This window comes from Cygnus atratus, chromosome 6 (genome assembly GCF_013377495.2).
Source record: "Cygnus atratus isolate AKBS03 ecotype Queensland, Australia chromosome 6, CAtr_DNAZoo_HiC_assembly, whole genome shotgun sequence".
In the NCBI taxonomy this organism is placed as follows: Eukaryota; Metazoa; Chordata; class Aves; order Anseriformes; family Anatidae; genus Cygnus; species Cygnus atratus.
Genome location: NC_066367.1, coordinates 108,265 through 133,627, shown reverse-complemented (window position 1 = coordinate 133,627; position 25,363 = coordinate 108,265). Strand labels below are relative to the sequence as shown.

General features: G+C 37.3%; 1 protein-coding gene and 1 long non-coding RNA gene across 15 annotated transcripts; one reads left to right on the top strand and one right to left on the bottom strand.

The window, feature by feature from the left end:
- Window positions 1–5: 5 nt before the first annotated feature.
- Window positions 6–23,117, top strand: CFLAR (CASP8 and FADD like apoptosis regulator). Of its 14 annotated transcripts, none has more exons than XR_007708446.1 (12): window positions 2,679–3,108; window positions 5,973–6,116; window positions 8,106–8,537; window positions 9,378–9,483; window positions 10,689–10,824; window positions 10,992–11,089; window positions 12,177–12,228; window positions 12,909–12,958; window positions 14,124–14,202; window positions 18,163–18,676; window positions 19,610–19,989; window positions 22,621–23,117. XR_007708446.1 is itself a non-coding variant. In XM_035537106.2 (11 exons), exons 3-11 carry the CDS (start codon window positions 8,242–8,244, stop codon window positions 19,746–19,748), a joined length of 1,470 nt encoding a protein of 489 aa, XP_035392999.1. In that variant the 5' UTR covers window positions 6–2,346; window positions 5,973–6,116; window positions 8,106–8,241; the 3' UTR covers window positions 19,749–20,201. The 14 variants fall into 14 exon arrangements, 12 of the variants coding, with proteins under 12 accessions (XP_035392999.1, XP_035392996.1, XP_035392998.1 ...); XR_007708445.1 differs by having other exon boundaries at window positions 2,679–3,127; XM_035537106.2 differs by lacking the exons at window positions 2,679–3,108; window positions 22,621–23,117 and adding an exon at window positions 6–2,346 and having other exon boundaries at window positions 19,610–20,201.
- Window positions 20,504–25,347, bottom strand: LOC118243196 (uncharacterized). Its single transcript, XR_004777224.2, has 2 exons — window positions 25,210–25,347; window positions 20,504–23,907 (listed from the first exon to the last, which is right to left on the bottom strand). It is a non-coding gene; the product is annotated as an uncharacterized LOC118243196 (long non-coding RNA).
- Window positions 25,348–25,363: the final 16 nt, after the last annotated feature.

Here is a 25,363-nt window from a genome sequence, read left to right as displayed (position 1 = left end):
GAAACTGTCAGCCCAGTCCTTCAAAGCCCTGCCAGCATTCTATTGAATCAAGAATGTGTGTTGCTTTTAAGAGAGAGACTGTATTGTATTACTTAAAGATTTAATAGCTATTATTTGCTGGTGGTCTTGCATGACTTATCATTTCTTAAAAGTATAACTTATTATCCACTTTTCTCTCTAAATAAAAAATATTACCGTAAAGCTTTAAAAAGTACCGAACACTGCCTAAAAGTATATGAAAATACCAAACCTTACACTTAAACATATTGAAGATTAACTAATTTGCAGATACTACTCACCAAAATAACCTGTTCTGTGTAATATCCAGAAATTAAAACTTACTGCTCTGCCATATTTACTAAGCAAATGGGTACGTTTCACTCAGCACTAACTGTACCTTATCCTAGTACGACTTCTGATATACTTTAGCATAATTTAAATATGTGAAAAAAAGAGAACTCATTTTTCTGGTATCCAATTTCAGTTGTAAGTTTGCATTAGTACAGATTCTTTTATACCTATGCTTTTATATTTTTTGTTTTAAACGTCATTTTTTTCCTTGCGTTGTACAACAGCTTCTAGTGTTTTTAGAATGCCTGGAGTGAAAAATATAGTAGAAAACAGCTTTTTGGCAGAATGTCCTCTGCAGTGTTCAAAATTAACACTGGGTAGATATCCTATTTTAAATATTTCTTATGCCCTTAGTAACATAAGGAAAAGAGAGTATACTATCTGTTTTCAATCCAGACAACGATGTCTGTGTCACTAAACAGAAAAGCAAAAGTGATGAATTTTTAGTACCACTAGATACTTATATAGTTACTTTCACTGTGGAGAAACTGGAAAGTTTTTTGAAGTAATGTCACAAATTGCAGGTTTATTTAAAAAAAAAAAAAAAAAGGCTTAAATATAATTTTTTAAAAAGTATTTTTACACAACTTTTCTGAGTGAAATTGTACCAGTTTTATTTTTAGAACCAATAAACATCTGGTTTTGTGGCAGCTGTACAGTGTTTTTGCATCTCTGCATGACATTGTTCAAGGCTCTTTCATTGGTGTGTTGCTTACTTTATTTGGACCAAAAGATGTAAAATACACTGATACAAATCTAGTTTGGCTGACAAACTAATGCATTCCTCCACAACTTTTTTTAAACATCATTTTGTTTATTCAGAGTTTATTGTATATTACTGTGAGAAACACTCTGTAGTCAATAACATAGGCTCAGGCAAGGATCTCAGTGAAGTAGCAATTCTATTCGCGATTGCCATGGTGGGCGTCCCACAAGCAGGAGCGCACCTACTAGTCACACAGTACAGTTTATATACTTTATTTCTCGATGACCGGGACCCTCCCCTGTTTCCCCATAGACTGGGTAATCCAGGTTCACAACCTATCTGATGCTTCAGAGACAATACACGGCCTTCAGTTGCTGGCCTGTTAATTTTCAAATTTCTTTCTACTTTTTTACTGTTTGAAATGGTAATGTTTCTTCACTTATCTGACTTGACACCGTGATTTTCACCTAATTGCTCTAAGGAGTCTGGTTGTCTTTTTTCAAGGTCGTCTGCTAAGTTTTCTTATCACTGCAAGCATATCTCCATACCACATTCCTTACCTTTAAACAATGTAACTCTGTGCAAAAAGAACATTCCCACATTACCAACATTTTACATAGATATATTGAGCATGTTCACTGTTACACTGAATTAGTCTATGTAATTTTCATGTATTTATGAATTAAGACAGTATCATTCAGTGATTTAATAGGCAGACAGCATTTTAGTCACTGACCTAGGCTGTTGCCTTAATTTAGGATGAACATATTTTGCCAATGTTGTAGAATATACAAATCTCTTAATAATTATACACATTCTACTCCTATGAAGATCATTATTTCACATGTATAATACTAACCTTTCCTGGCAATAAACTATTTCCTGCCAGCCTCACAGACGGGAAAATATAGAGGTAAACCTTACTCATCTGAAAATCTACTTAAGTCGTCTGCGGTTGATGCGCGTACAAACTACAAGATCACCCCTCAGCCTCTTTTCCTCACAGTGTTTCCGCCACATCCCCCCCCCCCATCTCAGCGAGCTGGAAGCCATTTTGTGCGTAAGGGCGGGGACTGCGCGCAGGTGACGTCTCCTTCCTCTTCAGCTCGGCCGCCATTTTTGGGGGGTGTATGGGGGGAGGTGTTTTTGCGCAACTCTGTTCGCTCCCCTGAGAAATACTGCAAAACAAAACCAAAAGCGTAATCTTTCGTTCGCCTCGCCCCAAAATGGCTGCAGCAACGATAAATCGTAAGAGTTGACGATCACGGCTCGGCAGATGAATAATGAGGGTATGACGACTGAAACCAGTGCCCTCGTCCCCCAGCGAGGGGAGATCTCAGCCTTGAGCAGTGACTGCTGCCATCTACGCGGAGGGATGGCTGTAGTCGCTAATAACCTTAAGACGCGTGAGCGAAAAGCACTTTAAAAAGTCACGCTCTGAAACTCGAATGAGAAAGACGATAGTACGCACGCACAATTTCTTCCGCACCCCAGGGAGCTGGAAGCCATTTTGTGCGTAAGGGCGGGGGCTGCGCGCAGGTGACGTGTCCTTTCGCTTCAGCTCGGCCGCCATTTTGGGGTGGGCAGATTTTTGTGCAGCTGTGTTTGCTGTCCTGAGAATTACTGCAAAACAAAAGCGTAACCTTTCATTCACTCGCCCCAAAATGGCTGGAATCACGATAAATCGTAAGGGTTGACGAACACGATTCGGCAGATGAATAATGAGGGTATGGTGACTGAAACTAGCGTCTTCGTTCCTCAGTGAGGGGAGATCTCAGCCTTGAGCAGCGACTGCTGCTGTCTACGCGGAGGGGTGGCTGTAGTCGCTAATAACCTTAAGAAGCATGAGTGAAAAGCACTTGAAAAAGTCGTGCTCTGAAACTCGAATGCGAAAGAGAAAGAAAGGCGATACTACGCAGTCAGGATTTCCTCCGCCGCGCTACTCGAAACTACGCCCGGTATAGCGGAGCGCGTTGCTAAGTGGGCACCGCCCTTCCCCCCCTTCTCCTCTTCCTCCCAATGCTGAACCTGCTCCCGCTGCTGTAAATGAGGTATCCCGGGTGCGCTTGGGTGCGTTATACCTTCATCTCTTGCTTTTCCTGCGTACTTTTTCCTGCCTGCGCCTTAAAGGTAGGCGCCCCAACCCACTATCCTCCGGCATCGGGTCCTCCCCCCGTGCCCAAGCCCGGGCTCTCTGGGGAGCGGGCAGGGCTGGCCTTCGGGCGGGCGGCCGGGCTGAGCCGGATGTGGAGAGCTCGCAGCAAGTGGGGCTTGAGCCCGTCCTTGCTCGTGAGGAGAAAGGAAATCCCAACACTGCCTTTTTGCCTTGCAGAGCGGAGACTCCTTTCTCTTTATTTTTCAAGTGTGATTTAAATTGACGTAGTTAGAGAATCTGCATAAACTCGCTAGGGTAAAGCCAATTTTATTTTTGTTGGTAGTTTGATTTTTGTGTGTGCACGTTTTGTGTGTGTGTGTCGTGTTTTTTTTTTTTCCTATTAGGATGACTGGGGTGCTAAACTGCTCCATTATTAAATGGAAATTTGTGTGGTCACTACTAGTTTACACCGATGACTACTTAAGCCTAATACAGTAATAAGAAATGTAAAAGTTACTGTGGGATTTCCCTGTTTTCCCTGGATATCTCCTACCATGACGTACTCGTTCTTTTACAGGGAAACTTTAAAGTTATGGAGCATGCTCTGAATCATTTAACATGGAAAAATGCTAGATTATACGGATTCAAAAGGCAGCTAATACTGTGGTTTCACCACCTCTACCTCATCAAACTAAGCAGAATGGAGAAAGCACTAAATGTAGCTATAGTACCTGCTGTAGTAAAGTAACCTACTCTCCATCTCTTGTGTAGGGGCTTCCACATGAGTTCATCTTGTGGAAGAAACTAAGAGCATTTCCCAAATAACCCCGCCCACTGATGTTATATATCCTGTTTTTGTTGCTGTAGAGATTGTTGTGAAATGTTAAAGAAACAAATGCTGTCTGAAGTGATAGGCTCACTGTAGACAGAGTGTAAAGTATGAAATGGTTCCCAAATTCTTTTGAAAAACCTTCCCTCTTAATCTGAGGCATGATAGATGACCTTATAATTAATACAGGACGCTATGCTTTGCCTTGCTAATCACACTGGTATTTGTATGCTGTGCAATATTTGTGTTGCAGTCATGGGAGCAAAGGTTTAAGCATGGTTTTAAACATCAAAGAGTAAAATTGCTTGAGCAATGTATACATCTCCAGTTGTTAATGCCAGCAGGGAGTTAGTATATCCTTGCATGTCTTTGCGTATGAAGTTTTAGTATGTTGTTATTTGCTGCATCTTGGGGGAAATAAAAGAAATCTGGACCTGATTTTGGTTCAGTTCTGTATGAATTGTGGGCAATGTGAAAAAGTTCAAAAATAGGAGTGTAATTAAATTCATTAGCTTTGTAGAAGCAGATTAACATACTGGTGCTTTTCTATCTTGTTTGTCTAGTGTAGAATGGAAATGCCTTGTGCTCTAAGAAGTAAATATGTTTGCTTATAGTCTCAGGTTTATCTTTAAAAAAAAAAATTTTAAATCTTGTTTACCAAGAGTCAAAAGTCAGTGCAAACTTTGACAAATAGACCAGTCACAGAGGTGTTTTCCTGTGCAGTACATGAGAAATTCATCCATAGGTGTCAATTCAACTTTAAAATTGTCAGTTCTGTTCAATAAAGCCTCAAAGTTAATGAAAAACAAAATCTGGTATGTAAGTGCACTTTGATACTAACCTCCTTGAGTTTTTCTCTCAGTCCTTGTTGGGGGATGGGAGGACTGATGAGTCACCCTAGAATCAGTGGTTTTCTCTATAGAGACTTCGCAAGTATTTCCCAGAAGAGCTCTTCCTTGAAAAATTGGGGCGAGAGTGAGCTAAAATAGCTGGACTTAGAGAAAACTGTCCCTTCATCAGTTATTTTCCCTCACTGTGCCTGGGGGTTTCCTTCAAGTACAGAAAAGAAAGAGATTTGTTGTTGTTCCATGTGTAGACCTTTATTCAACCGCTAATGTTACTGTTAGTATTGGTGGTGGTGTTTGACTTCAGCTGTTTGGAATGATTCTGGATCTCTTTTAAAATGAGAATGTGTAGTACTCCAGGTAATTTTTTTTAACCATCTTCCCACTTCATAAGCTTTGCATTGAAACACCAAAGACAAAAATGTTAAGTATTTTCTTGCAGCGATATTGGCAAATCACGTGTACAAGAACACAAAATCTACTGGGGTGGCTTTATTTCTGATGAATATAAACTTTTGTTTTTCCTTTTGAGAAGCTAAGCTGTTTTTTTCCCCTCTCCTTCTTGTAAGGAATTTATATTCTTTGGCATTCAGCAACTCTTGCACACTGCCCATGAGATCTAAATTGCAAGCCAGACTTCTGGGTATTACATTGTCATTGCATACCTCTTTTTCTTTATTTGTTTCTGTTGCAGCTGTCATAACTGTAACAGTGATGTTTGCAAAGGTATTCATATCAGATGGAAGGGTGGTGCATGAGGCCCTTCATCCCTTATGGTGAAGTTCATCTGCCTCAGCTGTATGCAGATGGAATGTATCAGGCTTATCTGAGTAGTGTGATATTACTGCTATCAAAACGCGTTGTTTTTCGATGCAAAGTTACAAATTCTATTTCAGATACTGAAACACATCGTTTTGCTTTAAGTCATTGCCCATTTAGAACCCCATGGGGGGAGTGAGTGCTATTAACCAATGATTATGTATGCACAGGTGTTACTCCTTGTATTTGGTGCATCATTCCTGGTTCACTGGATCAATGGATTCATACAGAAGAAAGAGGGATCCTAGCTCATTTTCACTTGTTTTTTTACCTTCACTTTACAAAACTAAGTAGCAGTAATTTGTGATGTTGATATCTGACCAACAGCAAATGAGCTGATACAATCAACTGTTTATGGACCATCACTGGAAAATACTGGTTGCAAACTATTGTGTGCTGGATATGGATCAGTGATACAACAACAATCAAATGACAGTTTTTCAGTGTCCTTATGGATAGGATTGTGAACAGGTAAGAGAGATTCAGCACTGGAAGTATTGATCAATGTTTTTTTTCATAATGAGGATGTGATTTATATAACGGAAGCTCACAAAAATAAATTGTATTTTTTAAAGGCAGATTATTTTTAGATAATACAAATATTAATTTTTCATGTCTAAAATCTTAACTCTAGGAAATACCGCCCCTCCACACACACATGCACACATCTTTTCTTTTTTTAATATTTTTAAAAGATTAGATAAAGATAATCAATTAGAGTTGTTTAAAAATGTTTATCTGAGATTTCTGGAATGGCCAAAAGAAGTGGCATTTCCATCTCCCATTAGAGTGAGTCACACATATGACTTACTCAAGCTCTTTTGAAAGTCCTGGCTGTATGTACCTGGGAAATGCTTTCATATGGGAGGAGGGTATCTGCAGCCTTGTTACTGTCAGCAGCTTTTGAATGCTCTGTGTATCTGAAAATGAGTCCAGGTGGCCTCAGTTACATTTTGAGGACTATTGCAAATACATTCTGTCTCATTTGCGCTGTGGTATGTAAGTGTATGAAAAATCCACTGCAGTCCACTGAACTCCATAGAAAATACAACTCACTAAGATAGGTGTAGATAAAGAGAGACTTTGCCCTAGGAACTTGAATTTGGTTTGCTCTTTCAATGGGTAGTGGAACCCATTCTATAGGTTTAGTTGAACTCAGCTCTTACACATTTTCTGGGGAAAGTCAAGTAAGAGTATAGAGTTCTTCTTTTCATTTCAATAGCATTGGAAAAAAACGCTTGTAAGTGAACTCATCTACTTAATGCATGGACACAATATGTGACATTGTTGATTTTTAACTTCCAAAATGTGTAACAAAGGGCGGAAACTGCTTTAAAAATGTTAACCAGGTCTTAGCGTCTTACAGTGTATTAGTCTTTGAAGCCATACTGGCTTTTGTTTTACAGAATGGTTTACACAAAACTGCACAGTGTAGTTACTGGACTCCTTTTAAGGATTAAGATTTATCTTCAGATTGCTCATTTCACCTTTCTCTGTGTGGGTAATGGGGATCAGAGAAGGATAGAATTTCCGTAGTTGGTGGCAGTGGAAACTGAGCATAGCACCCTAGTTATTTTGTTAATCACAAGGGTGGTTTTTCTTTCTTGTTTTGAATTTTCATTTCAGTTTTTAGTATGATAAAACATAAATGTCACATGAAGAAAAAGGTGGCCTGTGGCTTAACTATACCTTCAGAGTTAACCACTTTGCATACAGAAGGTTGGATTTTTTTTTTCTGTGCAGTTGGTTCTTTGACATTTTTGAGCATGGAGAGTGCTGGGGGAACCCTTAGAACTCCATGAACTTATTCAGAGTGGAATCGCTTTAAATGATACTAAGACAATCCATCCATTCCTGGATTTAAAGATAACTAATGTGTAAATATATTACTTTGTGAATATTTATTTTATTTTGGCTTCATTTAAGGCAAAGTGCCTACTTGATAACATTGTTTTTATGTGTGGTTTGCTTGATGGTGTTTTTATCGTTTTGTCTACAATGTGTGGTTACACTACCTCTTAGCTCTCAAAACACTTCCTGAAAAATGTCTTAAGACTTCCAGTGCAGAAAAGGTAATGGTGGGCAGGAGGGTGGTGGGTTGTTGGAAAGGGGTCAGAGCTTTAGACTTATATTGCAGTGGAACTTCACTCTTATTTCCAGAAGCAGTTGAAATATTTACGCTCATCAGCAAGCTGATGACTTTTGTTTCACTTCCTATGGAATTTACAGGCTTGAATTAAGGTAATTTTACTGTAAAAAGAACTTCAATTTTTTCTTACCAGCATGACCTACCAACTACTTTTTGTTCTGTAATGAACAGCTGGGAGAACCCCTTGAGAACGAGAGGTCTGTATAGACTAAGTTGGCTTTTTAGTTGTAATTGAAGTATGTCAGATAGGAGAGTTATCAGTGATCTTTTGTAGATTGCTGATTTTAGAGAGTTTTAATTCTCTTCCACAGAACTACTTATGTAAAAATGCATCCAGTTGTGACTGAACACCAGATAAGTGCTGTGGTAGACATGGACTTCATGTCATGTTGGCTTTCTGTTTAAAAGACAGAAGGCTGGCACTTCTAAAGGGACAGTGACAAAGTGATGACCAAGTGCCAAGTGCCAGCTGTTCTTATTCACCAAATTGAAGAAGAATTGGATAAAGAAGAAGGTGAGATAATGGTTTTCCTTTGCCGAGACCTTGTTCCTGACTTGGCTACTGCTGACCTGAGAGAGCTTTTGATGGCTCTGAATGAGAGGGAGAAACTATCTCTTCTTGGATTGTCTGAGCTACTGTACAGGGTTAAGAGGTTTGATTTGCTGAGAAGGATCTTGAAGACTGAGAAAATAACTGTGGAGTTTAACCTTGCCAGGAGTCCTAGACTTGTCCCCGATTACAGGTATCTATTTCAGATTATAAAGCTACTCTGTTATTTTAAAAATTCATGTGTTTGTGCACTTCTTGGTTTGCTTGTTTTACTATGTCTTGAAGGTAAAAAAAAAAAAAAAAAGGCAGAAATGCACATCATACAAGAGTTAAAATGAAAAGAATGTCTAGTTTAATCCCTAAAGTAAGCCTTAGTAACTTGTTAAAAGTAATGGCATTAGAAGCATCTATCTTCACGCAATTTGTATATGTTAATCAATGAAAATCATAATGTTTGTATAGTTCTAGATTAGTAGATAGAAATGATGCTTTATAGGAACATCATTAATTAGTGGTATTTTCTTTTCTAGTTTGCTTTGTGCACATAGCCTCATGATACGTCTTTTTTCAGGTGACTTGTCTCTTACTGCTCTCTTCTCTTTAGTTTTAAGAGGCTTACATGAAGGAGGTCCAGTGATCTCCCTTGAGAGACTTCAGAAATAAATATATGTAATCATAAGGAAGATTTTTCTGTGTTGACATTTAATGGAAATAAAAAAAAAAAAAAAGCAGCATAACTGCTAGGTTAAAAAAAGTCAAAGATGTGTTATGTTGTCTTATATTCTCTCACTTCATCTCTGTTGAAATATTAAGGAGACTTCTGTTTCCCCAGCAGTCAGTCTGAGTTAACACAAGTGCTGACAAGCAAGAGTAAGTATCTTATAATTGGATCTTGGAGCAGGATAGGCTCTTTTCCTGTTGTTTAGTTGGGAATAGTACATTCCCACTGGAATGTAAGAAAAGTTGGGTAGTTAAACAAGGGTAGGATTTTGCTGAAAGCTAAACCTTTAGTAATGTCTCAACTTTATTTCAGGGTACTAATGGTAGAGATTAATGAGAATCTGGAAAAAGAAGAAGTGGGTTCTCTTGTTTTTCTACTCAGAGATTATGTACCTCGTATGAAATTGGCAAAAGATAAGGTAACATCTTTCTTCTGCTCTTCTCTTCTTAAGCAGTAAGAGATTGAAGTAAAAAGCAAGGTAGCTAGGAGAAGAGACGGTACTACAAGGGGTAGTGAGGCAGGAGTAGATAGAGGTCAAGTGTGGAAGGAGTAGTTGCTTTTATTTCATTCCTTGTTTTTTTAATGCAAGAAAATAAGCTAAAGAAATGGAGAGAACAGTGAAGAGTTTCTGTAGTGAATGGTGTTAGTGTGAACTTCACAGGCAGAAGGCAAAAATAAAACCTTTCTTCAGTGTTACAGATCTGAAAGTTCAAACATGTAGAATTTCAAACCAATAATAGTATTAAATGTATCTTGATTTATTACAGCACTTACTATGTTTGTGCTCTCCTGTTCTGTTTCATTTACAAAAGAATAATTTTAATAATAATGTCATTCTCTATATGCTTGTACTTACAATATTTGTTCTGAGTGCCCTGAGAAAGCACAGATTCAGTAGAGAAGATTCAGAAAGCTTGACCACTGTGCACAGAACACGGAAGACTTCTGTCATCTTTTTCTGAGGGTGGTTTACATTGTTTGGTTCGTTAGTTGGTTAGTTTTTACCAAAGAAGGGGAGAATACCTGCAAATTCCTCAAAGCTTTTCTTACCTGTTACTTTGTGGCGTATGAGGTGACATTCATGTGTCTGGCTACATAGTAACAAGGAAATGCCAAACTGTTTACTCAAAAACTTAGAATTGCTTTTAATAATGTCACTTTTTAATTTTTATCACTCCTGTGATAATACTAAGAATTCTTGATATTTTTTCCAGATAATCCCTTCTTAGTGTTTAAGCAGTAATGTGTCTAGCTCCTGAATATTACAACCTTTAACACCTGCCCACATTGTTTTCTGGATTTCTTTTTAATGGTAGAGAACAAATTACTGAGATATATTAGGACTTGGGAGAATGGCATGAAGCTGCATCAGAGCAGGTTCAGGTTAGATGTTAGCAAAAGGTTCTTTACCACTTGGTCAGGTGCTGGAACAGGCTCCCCAGGGAAGTGATCACAGTACTAAGCCTGCCGGCATTCAAGAGGTGTTTGGACAATGTTCTCAGAAATAGTTTGATTTCTGGGTGGTCCTCTGTGGAGTCAGGAGTTGGACTTGATACTCTTTGTGGGTTCCTTCCTATTCAGGATATTCTGTGACAACAGTTTGTTTTTCTGTTGCTCTTACAGAGTTTTTTAGCTCTAGTGATTGACTTAGAGAAACTAAATTTGGTGGCTCCTAATCAACTGGATCTGATAGAAGAGTGTTTCCAAAGTATTCACAGGATAGACCTGATTAAGAAGATTAAGAAGTACAAACAAGAAGGTAAAATGATACTTTTGCGCTGGTTAGTCTTGGTAATAATTATCAGATGTGCTCTTACTAAAGATGAAATTACAAGGCAGAGTATTTGCATGCTTCAGGGGTTTAGGCTTTTCAAACAGTTAATATATCACAGCGTATTTCTCTGTGTGTTTCTGTTAAATTTTCAGCTTTTATGTCCTCCGTTCATTCTCAGCCAGTGTATGTAAATGCACTTCAGGCATCTCTCCCTAATCTCAGTCTGATTGATCCTCCTTACAATTCAGAGGTAAGTATAAAATAAATCAGACAGATCTTTTATTTCTAAGTATTGCAAGACATTGAAAGGGGATTCATCTCTGCAGAGCCTAAGGAATGAGAGATTGCTAGTGACAAGAACATTATTTGGTTTATTTCTCTGGTTCCTGTTGTCTGGTGGGTCTAAGGCCTGATTTAGATTTTCTGACACTGGGAAAGATCTCCTTTAGGGAGCTTCTGTGGTTTTTTTTTTTTTTTTTTTTTCCTATTCGTTGGGAATACGAAATCTATATCTTAAAAGCTCTTTCTACTACTTTGGGGTTTTGACTGTTCTTTGCAGAACACAGTATTCTTCTTCGTACTTGCGGACTTTGCAAAATCCAGGGAAAATGGCTTTTAAACTTTGTTAGCAGAAGGTTACAGCTTACTTTTTAATGAGAGCTTTTCAGATGTTGTGTTTGTTTTAATCTAATTTTAACCGAAGTCTGTCAACATACCAAAAGTCATCCACCCAATTACTTTGAATCAAATCCTATTGTGTGCAGTACTTTTTATGTTTGGGTTAGATCTGATGTTGTAATAACATGACCTTTCTTGAAGTCTTTCGCCTTGCATAGAAATGTTTTCTGAAATACATCTAATAAATATATATGTATAAAGCTTAAATACAAAACAATATTGATGTGATTTCTTTTTACTAACAAAGAACAGCATTGTTCTCCAAACTACTAATGGGAAAGAGTACATTGACTATCTATATTGTGATAATACTATTTTAATTTCCTCTTGATTTTGGTGAAAGTTCCTCCTTGCTGCTATATAGGAAACAAAATTCATATCTTCAGACTTTTCTTTATTATTTATTATACTACTGTAGGGAATAAACTTTCTTTGCTGTTCCTAGAAAACTGGTAACTTTTTAAAGACAAAGGGTTTTGATTTGTTTTCTTTCCTATTTTTTTAATTGTTGTTTTGTAATTCTAAATAGCAGATGGATGTGAACACAAAATATGTAATTCTTTTATTGAGGAAGATAAATATTACTGGGTTGTACTTTTGGAAGATACAATTATTTGTTCTTGAAAGACAATGAAAATATACCACTTTCTTCATTTTAGATCAAGAACATGAACAAAGAAAAATCACAAAATGGACAAAGTTTTTTTCAAGGTAAGAGCATCTTACCTAATCTTTGCTAATCTAAGAGACAGTTAATTTCATTTATTGAAAGAATGGCAGTTTTTTGATAGCTGTCACTAAACCAATTGATGTCACCAGAAGCAGAAGGTATTTGGTACCTCTACAAACTGGGCCTTGTCTTATTATTTGTTCTTGTATTTGTTTTGCTTGTGCTGCCAGATTTTAAAACTTCCTCGGAATTGTTGATGCCGTCCACCTCCACAACTTTTTAACTGAATAAATAGTTTATTAATAAAATTATGGAAGAGGTTGTCTGGCCAACTCTGGAAGCCAGTGTAGTGCATCTATGCTAATTAAGTTTTGATGAAGTCAGGAAATTGTCCAGCAAATAGCCTGTGTGTGTGTTGACTTTTAAAAGAATAGCTGACTGACTTCTCAGCATAGGAGAGAGATTGTGTTTGTTTGCTTGTTTTTTTTTCTTCCTCCTAGTCACCAGTAATGTAGAGTGCAATTCAAGTAACGTGTCAGAAGTGAACATTTTTGTTACTTTTATTAACTTTAGTACCATACACAGAAACTGAGGAAGAGAACTGAAAAACTGAAGAGAGAACTTGACCAAACTAGATAGGTTTCTTTTTAACTGATCTGCTGTCAAAGAAGTATTACCATTACCTATACATTGAGATTACTTCTGTATGTTTTAACCACAGAAGAACCAGTCCACATGTCCATTCAAGAATCAGGACCAGCATCTCATAAGGTAAGTGCTTATGCATATGTATATGTGCAAATGTAATAAAAACCTCTGTAGGTATTTAGCTCAGTTCTCTTTAAGTTTCATTTGAGATTTCCTATAACTGCATGTAACAGGAACAGTGTGTACATCCATATGTTCCTTGGTGATAAAGAGGTTCTTTGAATTGCTTTTGCAGAATATAGTTTTAATATAAAATACTTGCTGATACAAGATAATACTGCAAACAACTGTGCAAAAAGCCTGTGCACAAGGAACTGCATATTCATGAGCAGAGACTAAGTCAAAATCTGTTTGAAATCAGACCTCTTGCATTAGAAATGACAGGGCTTCTTTCTGTGTGGTCAGTTTTGTTCTTTAATTCTTTTTTACGCCCTTGCTCTCCAGATAGGAGAAAGATGTGCTTTGTGTATTAGTAATAAGGATAGTAACGATTAATAGTAGTGGTTTTTGCTAGTTTTGCTATATGTCAGGAGCAGGGAGTTACCTATAGCAAATTGTTATGTGTTTAAGGAGAGATGGATTGTGTAGAGTCATTGCAGGTTTTTGAGGAATGAGGAGGCTTCATGCTGTTACACTAATAAAATAAGGAAATTGTTGTTCTGATGAGCAATGGCTGTTGTACACCTAAAGAACACAGAAGTTCTCTACGTTTGTCACTTTGTCATGTTGGCAATACGAAGCTTATAGCTCCCAGCATCTTAGTAGTGGTTACACTTAAAGAAATTAATTTGGAAGGACTATAGAAGGATCGTTGCTTTCATAGACCAGGTCTTTAAAAAGCCCCTCCGCCCCATCCAGCTTTTTTTTTTCCTTCACCATTTGAAGGTCTATTCAGAATTCAAGTTTACTCTCAAACTTCCTTCTCTCATTCGTGGTCCAGTCTTAATCTTTGTTTGTGGACCATTAATGTAATAAGATTGAATACTAGAAGAATACAGAAGTTAAGCCTGTGCATGAAATAGGGAAAAACCATGAATCTGTCTCCTGAATTTTTGTTGCATAGGTAAAACATTAAATTCTAGTAGGTAGGCTTCTGCTAGCTACTCTGTGGGAAAATTAACAAAATGTGATTGAATAGGTCAGAAGTAGTTAAATTTGACAAAAGAATCAAGTCTGTAGCTTGAGGGAGTGACATAGTAACTTGGTACTTGTCTTTCACTTTCCTCAGGTGTTAAATGATCAGTACAGAATGCAAAGTCAACCTTTAGGAATATGCCTGATCATAGATTGTATTGGTAATGACACGGGTAAGTCTCTGGAAATTGAAGTTCCTTATCCTATTATTCTCAGATAATTGTAACAATTTAGTACAAAGAATATGATATGTGTTTTCCAGCCAAGCAAGAGTGATGTTGTCTAAGATAGTTAATCTATCAATTACAGTAAGTCTTCTAAAGCAGAGTTGGAAGGCCCAACGTGAGAATATCTAAATGAAAGAACTTATAAGGGAATAGAAAGGGGGGGAAAAATGAAGTCCAGAGAGACCAATAGAATACTTAAGCTACAGTCAAAGAGCAGGTTAGTGGCAAAGATGATAAAGATGATGTTTCCCACCATTCAGCAAAAACAAAACTGTTACTGACTTGAAGAGTAATCATATTGGACACCACAGATTTCGAATAGCTGAAGGCACGTGCTCCTTTATTAATAATGCACCTACTCCTCTGTTGCATCTTGTACAGTTTAACTGAAATTGTTACCATAATTTTAGAGGGGAGGGAAATTTGTGCATTCTTTTCTTCCCTCCCAAATTAGTTTGGGGGGGGGAAAAAATGCATCTAGAATTCAAGGTAGTCAGTGCTGTGGTTAAAATGAATTTTTGTGATCTCCTTTGAAGAATCCAAAAATAAGATCCTCGCATAAGCAAAAAACAACTGTACCCTTCCCACATCCTCACCCTCCCCAAAAAAACTCCCTCTCTAGGTCATTGGAACACAATGAAGCCAAAAATAAAAACTGAGAGAATGTTTGCAGATTATTTTTAATAGATTAGGGTAGGAGATGTAGGGGAGGGGGGTTTGTGGGCATATCTTTTCACTTATAACTAATGTTCCAAGCAGACAGACCAATTGCTATTACTGTTGCAGTTATTGAAGAGAAGTGGGTGCAGAACACAAAGTAAAATTTTACTGTCTGCTTGATAATAGTATTTTAGGTAAACTATTTAAAATAATGGTTTGCCCGTAGGGTATCAGGAGCTAAACAGGTTCACAGGTTTTTGATTCAAAAAACTTACGCAGCCTTAATCTGGAAGGCAGCATGGTATAGTCTGGTCCAGTACCAAAATAATTACTTAGTTCTTTTTCTTAAAAGTAAATACAAAAAAAAGTACTGCTTGAGAAATGTCACTGTAAGGAGCTTGAGAAGACATAGGAAATTTAAAAATTGCCTTGTTTGCAAAATCGCCTCTTTAAATTTCTCTGATGGGATGTGAGCATGTGCTGAGCTGAGTTATTAAATAGGAGTATTTCATTATGCCAGTCCTGAGTTTTTAAATAAAGCAACATAGAAGTAGACAGGGCACATACACTTCAGAAAACAGGAGGTAAAGAAAGAACTATGTCAGTTCACAGTCAGACATAAATGAATTTAGGTCTCCCCTTCCTCTGAAGGCACAGATTTTTTTTCACATGCAATGTACTGTGTAGACTCCTTTGCAGTAATTGCTATGAAATAGAAAAATGCTCACAAATGAGAAATAAAATGTGCTGTTCTTGTGCTTGTATAGGCACTTCAGTACTTTCTCAAGTAAAGGAAGTATAAATGTGAAGGAGGAAGATCCTGCTGACTGGAAATGATAAAAATAGGCCACATGTTCAGCATCTGGCATGCCAAGTTTACCTTTAAACCATGGCTTTGCTGCTGTTGTCTCAAAACTACCCAAACCAAGTCTTGATGTGCCTCAGTCTCCATACACGTCTGCATTGCATGCAGAAGGAATTAAGCCATGTTCGTGTCTCAGATTTTAAATGTTGCCAGTCCATCATCAGCATTTTAATGTGGTAGAAAGCAAGACTTCACTGAAATACATTACTGTTCTAGTGAGATTCAGATGAGGTGCAAGGCGTATGACATTGTTTAAAGGAATTTCTAGAAATGCATTAACTACTTGAGACTTGTGGAGTCACTTCTGAAGCCTGAAAATATCTGAGAGAGAGAAGAGGGCAAGGAGGAAGTTTGGAATTGTATCTGTGGTATGCATCGGAGTCTGTAGCTATCGCAGGATTTAATATGAGGAAGCTGAACTAATGATGTAGGAACAAGGATCGCAAAATTGAAAATGCCCAGTACAAACAATGTGAATTCATCAGATGTTGATAAAAGTGGAAACCAGAATACTCCTTGCTGTTTTTTAAATCGTCATTGGCTGCTCTTTTCATTTCCGTTTAGAAATTAGTTTTTATCCTTATGTTGTAAACAAAAGGAGAGAAGGTTATTTTTTTTACATAAATTGGGGAAAATCCTCAGAAGTCGCTGGTGGTATGTTGGGGAATGATTGTTGATCTAGGGATGCTGCTACATGTAATCCCTTGTTTTGTCTCATCTCAAGGTGTAAAACTGCTGTATCTCAAACCTTTACCATGTATAACTTCTGATTCATTGTTAAACAAAGATATCAGCTCTAACAGTTTATTGGGTGTATTATTTTTAATTGTGACACGGTGTATGTGTGGCCTAAAGTTACATACCAAGGATTGTATCTTTCTCAGTTTACCCGAGCACTAGTGAGGTAACTAAATCGGAGGAAGAGCACTCTTGTTTTGCTTATGTACTACTGCCCTCTAATGGATGAAGTGCTTCATCAAGTATATAACTCCTAAACGGTACTGAGTTACTCCAGGGTAAATACCTTTGCAATTGATCCTGTCTTCCACCTGAATTTTCAGAGCATATTTTTTTTGTCTAAAATAAAGTGTATTTTCCTTTCAACTTCAAAAATATCCCAGATGTTTATTTTTATTTGGAAGTATTTTACAAATATTTTATCAAACTAACAGAACTGGAACAAAACCCAGTAGTTTCTGTTCATTAGCTTGCTATAATGCAGAGTTTGTATCTACCATGTATTTTACTGAGGTAAGTTAAGAGATGTGTTCTATGTTTTCACTGTGTGTTTCTTGAGGACAACAGTGTGGTAGTGCAACTTCTGCTTTGCTGCCAGTTACCTCTGAAATAGCCTTTGCTAATTAGGGATCATTAAACATTTGAAGTCAAGGAACAGTCTAGTTTCTCGTGCCTGTAAGGCATTTTGCATAAAAGTGGTACTTGTTATTTCCTGTCATTATTATCAGAAACTGTGTATAGGTGATGTATGTGTGGTTTATATTAAAGATATGATGCTCCAGTTATAAGTCATAGTAATAACTTGTGGTTCTCTGAATGTGTAGTTAGATACATGTGGTTTTAACCAACTTGCATCTGGTTTCACTCCCATATTAATAAACATCCAAAGTAGTTATTCAAAGCATATTATACTTTCCTGCAGCACAAGTTTAACACAGTTACAATAGATTTAATCTTGTTCTTTTTTGGCTGCCTACAGTTTTAATTTCTAATATATTTGAAAAAGTTCATAGTTGAGCATTTTATTCCTGAAAATGCCATTCTGTTACTGTAACATACTTGTTACAGTTTTTCACCTGGAACTCATGACTTTTAATTTGATTTTATATAATAGTAAGCATAAGTGACTGCAGAAGGTTCCTTTTTGACTGATGAAAGGGAGCCTCTGTTTTTTTTAATCCAGTTCTGTGCATCTGTAATAACCATTCAGAGTAATTTTTGAAAGTTAAAAAGTTGAAACAAACTTCCCATGCTATACGGTGCACTCCTTACGATTTCAAGAATGTTCTATGTGAAGCATTTTCTAATGTCTTCTCTTGCTTGATATTTTAAATCCTAGGAACCTGGGATATTGGCTCTAAATAAAAACACAAAAAACTCTGGAATTAGGAACAAATTACACACTACATAATAGTGTCTTTGCTGTCAGGATGTGCATAACTCATGTTAAAGACAACATGCATATAGCACTGTGTATGTAATGTACTTTGCAATCAACATCAAGTACTCCTGATTTTTGAATTATTGTGATGAAATAAACATCCTATTTCCAATACTGAAATACTGTAAATACTGTAGTTCTTCTGGATAGTTGCGACTGAGCCTTGATATGCTGTGATTTAATCACATCTTGCTTTTTTCAGATGTGCTGGAAGAGACCTTTAGAGGCTTAGGCTATGATGTTCGTTGCCACAGACATTTAGATATGGATGCCATGAATAAAACATTGCTTGAAGTTGCAGGGTTACAGAAGCACAGGAATTGTGACAGCTTCATTTGCATATTGGTCAGCCGTGGAAATCCTCAGAGCATCTTCTGTACAGATGAGACTTTTACTGGATTCCCTTTGGAACAAATAAAGAAATACTTTTTGGCAGACTCATGTCCTGAACTCCGAGGAAAACCAAAGCTCTTCTTTATTCAGAGCTATATTGTTCCCGAAAATGAGCAAGAATGTACTAGTCTGTTGGAAATAGATGGAAATGATGATAAAATGATGGCTAATGCAAAAATTCCTTTGAAACTCACTATTCCCCAAGTAGCAGACGTCTTTTGGAGTCAGTGCAAGGTGGATGTGTCTACAATAGAAAAATCTCCAACTTCATCCTCATATTATCTGCGTTGTCTGGCTGAGCTACTCCGTAATCCTCATAAAAGGTAAATAAAACATAGGAAAAACCTTTTCCTAGGGCAGCCTGCTGTCCTAGAGAAAGAGATAAGATGGAATTTAACGTTTCTGGTCTTGCGAAGTGCCTTTGTGATGTGTCATATGTTAAAGGACAAGCGTACCTGGTCCTGGAACAATGTCACAGGAATGTAGTCTAGAGTGAGAGTGAAGCTTCTGATTCTGGAGAGTAAAATAAGTGTGTTGTGGCATGGAGGCTTGTAGAGAGAAAGAAAGAACCTGTGCTGGGTAATGTATATTGTTACTCTAGTGTTTAGTGCTTTAGGCAGGATTTGAAATCTTCCTTTTTCCAAAATATGAGGTGCACACCAGGCTTCTGTCAAATTGAGAATTGCCTCTTAAATCATTAAGAATGGATTTGCTTGCAAATTAAGAAGTCAGTGTTTGTTCAGGAAAAAGGCAGTTGAGAGGGGAGGATTTTGTCCTTCTGTTTAGATGCAATTCACCCATGCTTTAGGAAGCCACAAGATTGCCAATTTATAATCTTGAATTAAAACTATCAGAAGATGTTAGTCTATCTAAAGAGATTATCAAAAGAGGTCTGAGCAAAAATCAGATATGCTTAGATACATAACTTTAGCAACAGTGATTTTCTTTGTTTAACTGACTTAACAGGGAGCTAGCAACTGCTTTTCAATGTAGTTGCAGGTTAAGATTTAGGTCTTTTCACAAATCCTTGTAGAGAAATCACAGATGATTATGATGTCAGCATAACCATTGTGACAATGGTGATTTGGGATATAACATTTCCAAAACGCATATTCAGCTTCGTGTTTTAAAGGTGTAACATCTGCAATAAAGAAACTTTCTCCTTGTCGAGTCTATAGTTATCTTCTACCTTGTGGATTCTTAAAAGGTGTCTTGCTTCCTTGTCTAATAAAAAGCTTTTACTTTTGTTGCTGCAGGAAACTGTCTATATTAGATATCCATACGGAACTGAACAGAAAAGTCTATGAATGGAATAAGACCACAGACCCAAGCCAACAATATTCACTTCTGCTCCAGCACACACTGAGGAAAAAACTTTTTCTTTCTCCCACTTAACCGCTATTGGAAAGAATATGTTTGAAGTAGCTGAGAAATGCTTACCATCATCCACTTTCACCCACACTTTAATTGCATATGTATCTGAAGTGCCTGTTGCTTCTAAACCCAGTGATTTAGAAGCATTTTGGGTTGTTAAGGCACTAGATTTTATATTTTAATACAAAGGGCTCTGAAAGATTGGATAATAATGACAGCTATTGCATAGACCAGCAACAGACCATACAACCAAGTGCAACAGGTAAACAGTGTATAAAGAGCTCTAAACTGTACAGTTGGGTTTTCTAGGGGTTTGTGTTTTTGTTTGTATTTTAGCACACCTGGTATCAGTGAATGATCTAGGCTCATATTTTGTTGCTTAAAACAACCAAGCCAGTGCAAAACATTAACAGTTTGCACGCTGAATTTCAAAAATTGACCAGGTACTTATTCACAGCACTTAATAATGAAAAATACGACAGGAGAGGATGCCTACCCAGCAACACCAGTTCTTTGGTAACAAGTTCTGACTTGTGTGCCTCCACAGACTTTAGCAAAACGTAAGGAAGAGAGGGATGGTCTTTTAAATCATTTGGATTCTATCTGTCTGGTGTATTAGAAGCTGTGATTCACCCATAACCCTGTGTCATCACTACTGTCCACAGCGTACAAGAGTTGTATGTTAATAAATCAGACAGTCTGACATGATTTGTGCTGTTTTCCACTGATGCAAAAATGAGTCTACATGCGGCAGGGTTTTATGGTTGTCTGTGCAGTTTTAAAAAAAAAAAAAAAAAAAACGGGGGGGGGATTGTGGCAGATGCTCTGTAGAAGCTGAAGCATATTTCACGTGTGGCACCAGGCATAGTTGTAAAAGTACACTGTTCACATTTGAACCAAAACGTAGCAACCATTGCCTGTTAAGACCAAATTAAATTAGGTTTACCACTCCTCACACACGTCGCTTTTGCTTATGGAAAAGGGTATGTTGTCTTCAACTGATTTCTTTTTTCAAGTTGCCCTCATCCTTCTGGAAAAGGTAGGAGTGCAAATTGTAATTTTTTTTTTCTCTAGTGGAGTAGATGCTTTACATGAAGAGTTCAGTTGACCTGCTTGCTATATAACAGTAAAACCTGGATGTGTTGTATTGAAATTCGTTGAGGATAAATCTATGGCATTCTCTTCCCTACTTAAATAGGCTAATTGCAAACTTTTAATACTATATTATAGTCTCCTATGCAGAAAAAATAAAATTCAAGGCTTTGGTGTGCCTTCCTTGATTTCTAGTGTAATTACACCATATGTATGCTAGTTCCTTGAGCAAAAATATGGCAAAAAGGTTTATTTGCTAGTGCACCTGCATTTTATTTGAGCAAAAAGCAGGTGTGCTTTTTATATATCACTTTACCAGCAATGTTTTTCAGCATAGACCAGGTCTAAAAGGTAGCTAGCAGTAGTGTGTTGTTACTAACTACGGTAGCCATGGCCACTAAACTTACTCTGATAGCAGTGACTTTTTTATCCCTCAATATTATGCTGTACTTCTGGATGTTGGCTTGACATTGTTTTTAATATGTTATTTTTTTTTAAACAGTCTTCTTATATTCAGGAAAAAAAAAATCAAAATAGTTTTCAGGTAGCTTCTATAATTGAAAATAAAAATCACTTTTATTTGGCAGAAGAGATAACTAAGTCTTGTAAGCACACAGGAACCTTTTTCCTTGTTATGTGATGTAGGTTCAGTTTCTTTCTGAGACTTGGTTTCCTAAACTGCTGGTTGATGAAGATTTTTAGAATGTACCAGGAAGAGAAACACACTGAATAGGCTTTACCTTACAATCTTTCTTTAGCCATCCATACAAAACATTAAGATTACTATATGTATTTATTTATATTAATATATAATTTTGTATAATGTATATAAAGTACGTTTTATATCATTGCAATTAAATCTTAAGGTGGTGTCTTTTTTAATTTTGTATTTTGTTTTATTTACATGTTAACTATAGAAAGTGAATTCACAGTTGTGATAATTTTTTGCACAAATCAGAAAAATACTTTGGCTGTATTCCAAGCCTATGCACACCATACTTTTCTCTTCCCCCTTCATAAGCTATAGTGTCTTTGTTAATTAAAGTATATGGAAACATTTTAATAGCTTTGAATTGGGAAATGTAACCCAAAATTGTGTCTGAAATTATGGGTACGTGTATTACTTGTTACTATAATTTTATGTAATTATAAGGCATAAGCATAAGAGGAAAAATGATAGTAAATCAACTTTTTCAAAATCCAGACATTCTCTAGAAGCTTGTTCTCTATAAGCATTAATGTAAAAAGTATTAAATCAAATTTCATGGTGTTATAGATCTGGAAATAAACACATCATAGTGGTGATGGGAAAGGTCAATTCTTCCTTTCAGTTTCTAATTTGTAAGAAAGGGTCTGTTAAACTGGTTCTTTCTATACACTAATTCCATATTGCTTCTCTCTTTAATGATAGTTTGTCTTAAAACTATGTTCTTCTGTATTATACACACAGACACAAGTAGAGAACTTACAGCTTGTATGTGATAAATAATAAGAATAGAATTCATTTTTAACTGAATACTTCATAACTGACTAGCATACGATACTGTATAGCACACGTGTAATTTTGAAGTTCTACCTTGCTGATGTTTGAGAGGGTAAGTGAAGGATTATCAAATGACAGATCTGCAATCTTAAGAATTCCTATAGTGGCTGCTAAATGAAGCAAATGGTATGAAACAAATACAGACTCTTCTGTGGCTGTAGAAATAAGGTGTGATTCTTAGTTGTCATATATGTGTATGTGATGTTAATAAATGTGATTCCTCTCAGAAATTAATTATTTTCCCATTTTCCTTACTAGCCTTTACATGTGATGAGCACTTCTGCTGCCTTATAGACACCAAATGCAGGGAGAACGGAACCAAGAGGAGGCAGAGAGATAAGGGAAAGAAATACTGAAAGTTCAAGCAGAAACAAGAAGGGGAATGGTAGGGAGAACCAAGAGAAGAAAAAATAGGGAAAAGAAGATTTGGAGGAGAAATACAGCATGAATATTGGAAGGAGAAAGAAGATAACAGGAGAAAAGGGAGAAAGGAAGTAAGAATAATAGTGGATATCCTTACAGGATTTAGCAACTTTTTTATTTTTTTGAGTGTTTGAGTGATCTAAGCCTAACTACTAAATACTACTGAATTTACTGCTTACTAAAATAGTAGCAATAGGATATGTTCTGTTTCTGAGAGTTTTGTGACAGTGTAGGTTTCTGTTGGGGATAGACATGTACATGCTCTTCATTTTCATGTATAACAAAGTAAAGTCCATATCTGCTTTCTTAGGAAATAAAGAAGTACTGTTTTGAAAACTGTAGAGACCCTTGTAAATAATCCTTGCAGTAAAAAAGGAAAGGAGTCACTTTGCATTTGGCCATTCAGATCAGAAGCAATCACAACTCTTTAATGACCAAAAAGTTGTGGGGATTTGTGTTTCATACAGCATTCATGGGTCTCAGATACTGAATTTTTATTCTGGTGTCTTGACCTTCAGTAGTTTCTTAATCCATAGCAGTACTCATTCTGTAATCATTTATCTAAGTAGTATTTATTGCCTTGACATCTCATTCAAGAGTGAAGAGTGGGAGTGAAAAGTAACATCGAAGTAATTACTTACTGACATGCAGGAATTTTGTGATGTTGTTTGTTGCCTGTCAGTTCTCCTGTAGATTTTTGTACTCCCCCATTATGTGGTAGGAACTGTTTGTTCTTTCTGCAAGGTTCATCTAATATTCAGGTCTGGAAAGTGAGTGGATGCAGGGCGTGGGTGGCATCAAGCTGTACATGCATTGCAGATGGGTAGGTTGAATGAAATGTCAATTCATTAGCTGAAGAAAAAGGGGATAAATTAATTCTGGTTTTAAGCTGTTAGCACAGGACCATAAAAAGCGACATGCTAGTGGAATTTCATGGTCATGGGCTACCAAAACATCTAGTGTTCTGAACCTGCTGTTGAACGAGGGAAAGCAAACCACGCCGCCTCTGCTCCTGCATTGTTACTGTGTGGAACAAGGCTGTCAGCCTCGCTGCTCCGTTGCATAGTTTCAGTTCCAGTTTCTTGATAGCTGAGAAGGAAATTCCTTGTACTCGTGTGTGTGCTGTATATATGGAACATGGAAAAGAGAATTGGTGAATATAGATGATGCATTTCCATTGTTTCAGAAGATACAACGATGAAGCAGGAGATTTTTTGATGTTTTACTCTGGACTTAAGTAGTAGCATGACTTTTCTCAGCCACCTACACTGATATGACTGAGCCATAAATGCAGTTTACTTTGTACTGTTACATGAATTACAGTGTATGCCAACTCAGGATTCAGAAAAAAAGCTACATTTAAGAGGAAGTTAACACTGTTCGCAGCTGAGGATGCAGCATTCTGTATGTTTTATATTCCCTTTCAACTCTGTATACAAAGTAACGGTGACCCCCCATTACAGGTATCCAAGTCAGAGAAGCTTTTTATGACACTGAGGATTTTTTCTAGTATCCATGGCTTTAAATTTCTGACATGCAGTATGGTGTTGCTGAGAAACTGCTGTGTGGATGATGATGTGTAGTCTGTCTGCTGTCTGTCTCATGTTCCATTTAAACTGTATCTCCCATACTGAATTATTTGACAGTTTTTGTCTCTGGTTAATATGGTATTATTTTTTTAAGCTTCTATGTTAGTAAGACAGTGAAAGTCTTCTAGGAATTCTTCATGGATTGTGTCTGGTTTTATACATGATGTATTTTTTAATTTGTATTACTCTGAGAGTGTATTTTCAGTTCTTAATGTGTAGAAAACTTAAGAAAGCTGGTCTGAAGCAGTGCCATTACTAAAATAGTGTCACAATTTAGCAAAATTGGCTGTTACTACTAAATTAAAAATGTTGGGTTTAGATATGATTTTTCAGAAGAAAATTCCTGCATCTGATTGAGTATCTCTGTCTCTCCACACCAGAGTAACTCTTGAAATTCCTGGCTGACTCACATGTAGACCTTTTGCGGCTCACTAAATTTGGCTGTCCCATTGCTACAGTTCTGTAAAAAGGAGCTGGCTGCATCAAGGACAGAGAGCTTCAAGAAATAATGTAGTGCTTGTCTGTGTGCTCACAGCAGCTATGTGCATGAGCAGCTCACACATGGGCCTCATCCCACCCGGATGCGTTGACCTAGGGGTGTAGGGTGATGCTGGTGTCACAGGAGTTGCGGACAGAGCTGAGAAGGCTGCACTGGGCAGGGCCCCTTCCCCTCCTCCCCTTAACGCAGCAAGGCAGCAGCAGGGTCGGCCCAGCACACAGCCTGCATTGAGGCACCATTTCCCCAAGCAAAGGTCTCAAGCTGCTGCTCAGTGAAAAAACCGGTCCTGTCCCATCTTTCCCATCCCATCCCCCCATTATTTTCTTATGAACTTACTATTTTCACCTTTGGTAGCCCAGCCGTTTTAAAGTAAGAGTTACAGCTCACTTCTTCCCCCCCCGCTCTATTTAACAAAGTTCCTCGGCTGGGGGGGCAGGGGTAGGAAGTTGGCGAGTCCCGAGGTCGGCTGCTGGCAGAGCCCTGGGCTGCG